Source organism: Rattus rattus, chromosome 8, assembly GCF_011064425.1.
Source record: "Rattus rattus isolate New Zealand chromosome 8, Rrattus_CSIRO_v1, whole genome shotgun sequence".
NCBI classification, from domain to species: domain Eukaryota; kingdom Metazoa; phylum Chordata; class Mammalia; order Rodentia; family Muridae; genus Rattus; species Rattus rattus.
The window spans coordinates 32,582,049-32,592,070 of record NC_046161.1 but is presented as its reverse complement, the minus strand read 5'-3'; the positions used below and the strand labels follow the sequence as shown (position 1 = coordinate 32,592,070).

The following is a 10,022-nucleotide window of genomic DNA, read 5'->3' as shown; positions in this document are numbered from 1 at the left end:
AAACCAATTCAATGAAAACGGAAAAATAAAATTATTATGTAAGATAATTGTGTCCATGTGCTGAGTACATACTCAAAGGGAAAGAAATCTTTGTTTTAAAAAGACACCATACTCTCCATGATATGTATAGAATTTTTCACTTTAGTCAAAATATGCAATCAGCCTACTTGTGTTTTCTCTTCTCTTCTCCCCTCCCCTCCCCTCCTCCCTCTCTCCCTACCCTCTCCTTTATTCACTTGATATCCCAATTGCAGCACTACCACTGCTCCTGGCCTTCCATCTTCACACCACTGCTCACTCCAATCCTCCCAACCCTTCTAATCAAGTCATTGCAGACTAGTCACCTCTTCTCCCATTAAGACCAGACAAGGCAACCCAGTTAAAGGAGTGGGATCCATGGGCAGGCAACAGAGAAATGGGTAGCTGCAACCTCAGTTATTCAGGGACCCTCATGAAGACCAAGCTACACATCTGCTACATATTTTGGTGGGACCTAGGTCCAGCCCATGCTTGCTTTTTGGTTGGTGGTTCAGTCTCTGGGTGCCCCCAAGGATCCAGGTTAGTTGACTCTGTTGGTCTTCCTGTGGAGTCCCTATTCCCTTCAGGTCCCACAATCATTCTCTCAACTCTTCAAGACTACCTGAGCCTATGGATCTTTGCATCTCTTTCTATCAGCTGTTGGATGGAGCCTCTCAGAAGACTGTTATGCTAGGTTTCTGTCTGCAAGCATAATAAAGTATCATTAATAGTGTTAGGGATTGGTGTTGGGACAGTCAATTGGCCATTCCCTCTATCTCTTCTCCATCTTTTATGCAGGATACAATCTGGGTTGAAAGTTTTGTGGGTGGTTTGGGGTTCTAGGTTTAGTAGATACATGCTACATACATAACAAATAAACTTTTTGTTTTGTTTTGCTCTGGCATTTTAATTTTTTGTTGTTGTTATTGTTTTGACTTTTTTGTGTTGAGACAGAGAAATAAACTTAAGGTTTGAAGGTAGGTAAGTACTTAGGGAGAATCTGGGATGAATTGAAGAAATGGAAAAGCAGAGTTAATTAACTATAGTTTATATAATTATAAACTATATGGTGTAGTTTATAATATTAGTTTATGAAATAAAATATTTTAATGTAATAAATACCTGAAATTTATTCAGACATTTTATATTTTATATTATGAATGGAAATGATTAATTATGTGAAGTTAGTATTATAATCATTAATTTATTTGAATTTTAAAACATTTTATTTACTCTCAATATATGCTATAATGTACAAGACTTTTTACAAATATGAAAATAATAATAGTGAATGTTTACACAATTATACAAATTTTAAAGATTATCTTCCATGTGTTGAGTTCAGATGCCTAGAGAGAATTCAGTTTTGCAGCAATGAAACTGAAACTTATAGGTTTGAGCTGATATAAAATTATTTATCTCAGAAGGGATTCTGATGATAATATGTTAACATACAATTAACTGGTCATTATGCTGTAAAAGATGTTGTAATTACCCATAAAACACAAACATAAGATATAATCAGAAAAAAACAGCCAGATATGTTCTTTTATTACTGTAATCCCTTCAGTCAGGAGGCTGAGGCAGGAATATAAAAAGAAAAGAAAATTGAAAAGATAAAAGAGAGAAGTAATAATTATTTCAATTCAATATTACCTAGTATTAACTTATTTTTCTAATAACTCTGTGAAATAGTATGATATTCTTACTTTTCCAAAGTTTCAGACCAGGTCAACTCCACAGTCAGTGCTGGGTATTGGATCCTTCCTTTGTTTTCATATTTCAAGAGAAGCCAGTATTCTCTTTAGTAACTAATATTATCCCCAACTCAGGAGAATATTTTCATACTCAAGGTTTTTCTCAGGGCAACCTTGACCTCCTTGTTCCGGAAGCTGTAGATTAAAGGATTGAGCATGGGTACCACAATCGTATAGAACACAGTGGACACTTTCCCTTGATCCATGGACAAAACAGAAGAAGGATGGAGGTACATAAATGCCCCTGACCCAAAGAAAACAGAAACCACAATAATATGTGAGCTACAGGTGCTGAAGGCCTTGGACCTTCCTTCGGTGGAATGAATGTGAAGGATGCTAGAAAGAATGAATGTGTAAGAAACAATAATGGTGATGCTGGGCACACCTACATCAAAACCTACAACAATGAATACTACAAGCTCATTAATGTAAGTGCTGCTGCAAGAAAGCTCTAGCAGAGGAAGAATGTCACACATGTAATGGTTGACAGTGTTGTCCTTACAGAAGGTCAGCCTCAGCATGCACCCTGTGTGGGCCCATGCACCAATAAATGCTCCCACATATACAGTGAGAGTCAAGAGAGAGCACACCTCAGGGGACATGGTAACTGTATACAGCAGGGGCTTACAGATGGCTACATAGCGATCATACGCCATCACTGTCAACACATAGCATTCTGCACTGACAAAGAAGCAGTAGAAATAGAGCTGTGTCATGCATCCTTCATAGGAAATTGTGTTCCTCTCAGAGACAAAGTTTACCAACAGTTTTGGGGTGATGACAGTAGAATAACAGAGATCAATGAAAGATAAATTGAAGAGGAAATAGTACATAGGAGTGTGAAGAGGGGAATTCATCCCAATCAAAGTGAGCAAACCCAGGTTGCCTGCCACCGTGATAACATAGATGCCTAGGAAGAGGAAGAAGAAGGGGAAATGGGTCTCTGTATATTCTGTTAGGCCAACCAGAATAAACTCAGTAATGAAGGAAATGTTTTTAGTGTCCATTCTCTTCTACCAGGATCTGAAAGACAGAAGTCATGTTCAACATTAGGAAAACATGCTGTGTCTAGTCATTTTGCATCCAGGATCCTAAAGGGTCGCTGAAACTTTGCTGTTTTGTGGTTTCATTGCTGATCTTATGAGGTACACGTGTGTGGAAGGTTAAGCAAAGTGTAAAGACATGGAAGAAATGAGCCAAGAAGAGACACAGGCATTCTCTTTTTTGTTTCGATTTATCTTTAGCACTCCAATTTATGCTTGTTAACCTTTACTCACTACATTCTAGATACCCTGCATTGACAGCCATTTAAGACTCTGTGATTTAGGATGGAGACCTTGAGGACTGAGCTACAGCAGAGACTGACAGCCTGGCTTCCTAAGCATGAATGAGAAGCATTACGTTGGTAGGAAATTTAGAGTATCCTTCAAGAGAATTCTCAGATTTAAATACACTCCAGAGAAATGGAAAACATTGAACCTACATTCTGCCTATAAGAAGTTTCAATCCTTTACACTTCATGCTTAAATCTGGACAAAGCAGTAAAGTACATGGAAGCATAGTGATGATGCTTACCCTTCTCTCTTGACTACTCAGAACTTGGCTTCTGATCTGCTCTTCGCCATTGGTCTCTTCAGGAAAACAACTCTGCTTCCAAATGAAATAATAGTTCGGTATCCATGCCCCTCCCCTCCCCAGCATTTGTATATCTCAATCTCTGAATTTATCCAAGAGTCAGATAAAGACCACACTTTTTTATTAATATGATTCCCACCACCATTTTCTAAATCACATAGCAGAAATCTAAAGAGGCCTTATTTCTTATCTCAACCAAGTAGAGTTATACAAATCATTTTATCTGAGTGCCATTATTTTTAGGACTTTTTATATAGAGACCTCTCTGAGATCCTACTCTTTAATCAACGTCCTTTAGGAAGAACACATCTAAGACGTCATTTATACAGTAATGAAGATGATTTCACTCTGGTACCCTTTGAGATAATATTTAACTCTAATTTACTTCTGGGATTGTATATTCCCTAGGGTAGATGAGGTAGAAAACTTTCCAATTCCCTTGTCTTTCTCATTGTGTTTCTTTGGTTTATATCTACATATGCAAACATATCACTAGTGGCATTGTAAGCAATTACCAAAATATCAGAGGCTCCTGCACATCTTTCCACGCATAATAGCATGTTGTATCATGCGTCTCATTTGTCCAGTACTTCCTTTTTATTTTGTCTTAATATTTTCCTTTGCCAGCTCCCTTCAAACTCATTCCCCCAACTATATATTTTTTTTAATCTTAGCAGATACATTCTGTACTTTGCCTTCCTTCTCCCACAACTAAATACTGTTATTGAACTTTGCACTTGATTTACTAAGTATACTTTTGTTCTTCTACTTTTGTTATTTAAAAGGACTTAATCAAAGTGTCACCATCATTGTAACATAACCAACTATTCCATGTTAGTTTGAACACTATTTTCCCTTTTGCGATAAAAAAATTATTTCTTCAGATATCTCTACACACACACACACACACACACATACACACACACATGCACACGTGTGTGTTCATGTGCATGTTATTATGTACATATATCATACATTATATATACATATAAATACAACAATTAATGAAAAAGAGGATGAATATTGAAGAGAACTAGGTGAGGCATATGGAAGGTTTGACAAGAAACGCTAAGAGAGAAATTCTATAATTACATCTCAAAAAATTTAAATAAACAATTTCTAAAGTGTGACAATCTAGTAAATGACATTGCTACTCATTTATATCAAATTCCCCATCTATTACTAGCTTACATATTTTTTATAAATCTGTAATTTTATGAGATGTTTTTATATGCCTTGCCTTCTTATGTCCTCTCCCCATTTCTCTGGGGTCATTCTCACTTTGTACTATAGAAGAATGAAAATCCAGGATGCTAAATGTCACTTACTTTCAAATTTTCTTAAGTCTTAGCCAGTTCACTGCGTTACATAATTTTATATTAAGCAAAATTTTACATCACTAGCATCATATAAATATGTCCCAAATACCATTTGAAACATGTACACAATTACCTTAAAATCACTTACTTTATAACTAACCATTTATTTAAGAGACCATTGTCTCTTGTTAACATCATTGTAAAGCCTTTAGAACTAAAGCACCGTTTCATGTATTGATCTCTATGGTTATTTCCCCAGATAGCAGTCAGGATCCCTTTTTGGTTGTTGTTGGTTTTTTTTGTTTGTTTAATATTTACATAATCATAATCATTAAGTCAGATTATGATTTAACCCTTTACATTGCCCTTACCATAACAAAAAAAAAGTGTTACAAATGTCTACAGGATCGCAAACTACACTTCTCATATTCCTTCCCTGTCTCCATTCCCCTCTGACTTTCACTCACTTATTCCATTCGCCACAGGATGTACACCACTTCACCCCAACTGTTTTCATCAATATTACTCTTATTAGTAAAAGCATATTTTCCTAAGCATCTGCTTTAAATGGCACGCTTTCATTAAATGAGGGACTATGTAAGATTGATGTTCACATTTTTGACATGTGTTTCTCTGTATATTCTCTGTCGTCATTAGCTGGTACAGACTGTCCATGTTTGGGATTGATTTTTCATCTCTGAGCACACAAAAGAACATAGAATAGAACTCTAGGAGACAGGGAACTGGGCCGTCAAATGCTATGTGGATATGAAATAATCCACACTAGAATCTTACTTAAGTTTCCAATCAGTAAGGTGTTTTTATTTTAAAATGAAAATCATGTGGTCCCAAACTTGTTAGGTCATAACATACATAGGGGTTGAGCTATTCCCTTCCAATAAGACTCACGTCAACCTCCATTGTTTTCATCCAAGAGGCAGTGAATGGAAAGAAAAAAAGTAAGTCCTGATTTTCCTTTACATTTTCTGCTCAATTCCTTTGTACCCTTGTGAAAACCAGAAATTTTAATATCAGTTTTAAAAAGGACCTTAGATATAAATACTGAAGTGGTCTTTGTAATAAAATTCTCCAATAGCTGTAGATCAAGGCTAAACTTGAAAAAGATACAATTAACAAATGACTTTTGATAGCAAAATCTTATGTTTAAGTAAGTTCTAAATACAAGATTACAGCTTCTATTTTCACCATTTCAAACAATGAATACCTGAAGAGAGATTGGTTCTTGGTACTCGTCCTGAACTCTTCAGGTTTGAAAAATGAATAGCAAATTGGCCTATTGTTTTCAAACATGAAAATAGCAAAAATGTTTTTGGCAAATAAAAATGTCTTGGGATATAAATAACAACATACATATTACAAACAAAAACAGATTACTCAACAAAATATGGTAGAAATTGTTCCCAACATCACATATTTCGGTATACTAGTCTCTTATTTTAAATGCATTAATTTATAATTATTCTATACCTTTCATATTTGTCTAAATCAGAAAGCACATAAACTTGACTGATAGACATCATTGTTAATACTCATCCCTTTTTCTGAATATATATATTTAGTCAATGTGGGTACAGTTTATGCACACATATTTGTGTATAGATAATGAAGGACCAAGGGGGACATCTAGTGGCCTGCTTTATTCGCTTAAGACAAGGTCTCTCACTTCCTGGGGCTTTGTGTGTTAGCCAGCTAAGCAATCCTCCTGACCCTTTCTGAACCAGTAAGGAATTACAGGCATGTAGAGTGCTGTGCCCACCTTTTGACATGGATTCTGGTGATTTAAACTCAGCTACTCATACTTGTACAATAAATACAATGTCTTACTGGACTATTTCTATAGTCCAATAGTGATTCCTAAGTGACATATTTATTTAGTCTAATAGTGATTCCTAAGTTATATATTTATTATTTTATGTAATATCATATCAGTCGATATTATTTGATAGGCACCAACAAAGGAACTCTCAAATAAATTAAATCTGTTTACTTCCAGAAAAAAATGATGGAGAGATCACTAAGTTTAGATTTCCAGCACACATATAAAAATGTAAATGTTGTAGCATGTAGTATGTAATCTCAGAAGACAGAGACTGAAAGATCTCTTGGGATTGCTAGCCATACAGTTTAGCAGCTGGTGAGTTCCAGGTTTAGAGAAATTCTTTCCACAAAATAAGCTAAAAAGCAATTAGGACACACAAACACACACACACACACACTCTCTCTCTCTCTCTCTCTCACACACACACACACACACACACACACAAACACACACACACACACACACACCACAAATGCAAAACTTATACTTAAATAGAGGGTAAACACAAAGAGGTGAAACTTTTGTGATTTAATCATATAATATTTACTAATTTTTCAAAAGTAGCCATAAAGATTTTAACATTAATAAGAAAGCTCATACTTTCAGATGTACAATAAAAATGTTCTACCTAGTTATGGATGGAAAAATGGATTTTTCTGATAATACCCTGACTTTTTGAAATCATAGGATGATCATGAATGAATTCCATGAGTTATGGATGCCCTGTCTTCCTCCCCCATACTATGTTTAAGCTCCATCTGCACTCTTTCTTATAATGAAAACACCTGGATACACAATAATTTCAAGTCTTGAGTTTCTCAATTGCCTTAGTAACTATTTTATGCTATGATATCCTCCCTGCAAACACATAATGACAGATCATCTCTTCCTCTGAATTTCATGTGTTCCTCCAAGATCATCATACTCTCAAACACAATTTCCTGTAAATAATTTCAAAGGCTTTTCTCAAATCAAAACAAAGGCAAAGCAGCTCCCAAAGCAGTCCGGTTATCAACCGTCTACACTATTCTTTTCGGTCAGAAAGAGCCATTTAATGGCATGCTTATTCAGAATTTACTGTGACCAAGACTCTAAGAAAATTCATGTCATTAAGAAGCAAAGGGAAAATTTCAAACTTGAAATACAACATCTTTCCTGTTTATGAAATAAAGCTGATAGAGTAGATAGAAGGTATATTTGAAAGGATATCTTTGACAGTTAGACACCAACAACTTATTCTCTTTTTAAATTTGCCGTGAACTTAAATATTTTCTGCGTGTGTTTGGGAAAGATCAAGAGGACAAAAAATATCCAAGGTTCACATTTGCACACAAAAAGTATACAAAAATATTGAGATACATTGAGTTGGCTTAGGCATGGCTTCTGTTTTGAAGTATAGTTAATGTATCCAATGAGAGGCTTTATATAGATATGAATATGCATTACTTCAATTTCTATTTTGGCAAGAAACCATAAGATCATTATTCCCATGATATCAAGAACAACTGAGGCAAGGCTAAACAAAGAAATATGGCTAAACAAAGATTTCTTCTCAAAATATTCACATAGCAGTAGTCCACTTCCCCATTAGTGCTGAAGCATGGTCTGATTTGAATCTGTGTTAACCCTGTGAATACTATCACAGTCAATTTCATGTCTACGTCAGTCCTGCTCATATTGTTTCCTTGGAATAATTTATTACCTTTGGTTGTTATGATCTTTTCTGCCTCCTTTGATCATAGTTTCCTGAGCCCTGAGTGGACAGATTTGATGAAAATATCCCATTTAGGACAGAGTGTTTCAAAGTCTCTTGCTATCCTGCAGAGAAGTTTTATTTCTTACAAATGATTCTACTGACCTGTGGTCTATTATTTCCTTTCTCCTTCAGGACCTGCTTCTCAACTCTCAGAGTTGAAACAGAGATAGGAATTGGGGAGGGGCTCTTGGGGGGAGAAACTGGTAGGAGACTGGGGCTTGTAATTGGAATGCAAAGTGTATTAAAGAAAGAAAGAAAGGAAGAAAGAAAGAAAGAAAGAAAGAAAGAAAGAAAGAAAGAAAGAAGGAAGGAAAAAGAGACCTCAAGTGTTGAAAATGTTTCAGAATATGCCTTTTGTGTGTGTGTGTGTGTGTGTGTGAGAGAGAGAGAGAGAGAGAGAGAGAGAGATGGGGTTTTACTTGAGAAGTATTGTGCTTGCATATAGACTTAGATTTTTCAGTACCTAACTTAATAAGAGTACTTTAATGCTCTAACATTTCTCCTAGCCCAACACTCACCAGAGGTTGTGGAAAGGAAAGGTTAATTGGGCAAAAGAGGATGTGGAGCTATTTAGAAATAGTTCTTTGGAATGAATTGAATCTGCATTGTCAGGATATCAGCAGTTTAATTCATATAGAACAGCCACAGTAGCTCAACCCACTCACAAACACCATTCATGAGTCAGCAATGGCAGTGCAATCCTGATGAGACTGAAAGGCTAGGCCAATTGGCCTGAATCTGCGAGAGCAGCAAGAAACCTCCAGAAGTCCATCAGAAGTTCTCTGGTGCATTTTTTTTTCTCTACAACAATGATCAGCAAAGAGTGACAAGCCAAACCAATATTACAGGGTCATCACTGTCTGTTGGATCATATTAACAGCCTTTCCAAACATCATGTTTTCTTTCAAGTGTCCAGTCTAACAAAACATATGTGCCCTTTTTCTAGGCAGCTTCCAAGAAAATGCCATGTGTCTGCTCTCAACAAATCATTTTCCCATGTGTTTGTTTTAGCGGTAACGTTGACCACATTTTTTTGACAAAATTACATACATTTGAATGTAGTCTTATCTACTGTGGCATTGTTGTCACATAACAAATTTTTTAAAAATATATTAGATATTTTACTTATTTATATTTAAACTGTTATCTCCTTTCCCAGTTTCCCTTCTGTAACGCCCTTATCCCATTCCCCCTAGCCATGCTTCTATGAGGAAGCTCCTCCAGGAATCTACACACTCCTACCTCACTGCCCTAACATTCCCCTGTACTGGGGCATCAAACTTTCACAGGAACAAGGGCTTCCCCTCCCATTTATGGCCATCCCATGCTACACAGGCAGCTGGGGCCATGGATTCTCTTTGGATAGTGGTTTAATTCCTGGGAGCTCTGGGGTGTCTGGTTGGTTGATATGGTTTTACTTCCTGTGGGGTTGCAAACCCCTTCAGCATCTTCAGTCCTTGTCCTAACTTCTCCATTGGGGTCATCATGTTCAGTCCCATGGTTGGCTGCAAACCTTTGCACTTTTATTAGCCAGGTTCTGGAAGAGCCTCTCATGAGACAACTCTAACAGTCTCCTGTCAACAAGCACTTCTTGGTATCAGCAATAATGTCTTGGTTTGGTGTCTGCATATGGGATGGTTCCCCAGTTGGAGCCATGTCTTTTCTTCAGTCTTATTTCTATTATTTGTCCCTATATT

The 10,022-nt window shown here is 36.3% G+C and overlaps 1 protein-coding gene across 1 annotated transcript; it reads right to left on the bottom strand.

Moving 5' to 3' along the window:
- Positions 1-1,846: 1,846 nt before the first annotated feature.
- LOC116907077 (olfactory receptor 145-like) lies at positions 1,847-4,356 on the bottom strand. The gene is made up of 2 exons (XM_032910031.1): positions 4,345-4,356; positions 1,847-2,788 (listed from the first exon to the last, which is right to left on the bottom strand). Exons 1-2 carry the CDS (start codon positions 4,354-4,356, stop codon positions 1,847-1,849), a joined length of 954 nt encoding a protein of 317 aa, XP_032765922.1.
- Positions 4,357-10,022: the final 5,666 nt, after the last annotated feature.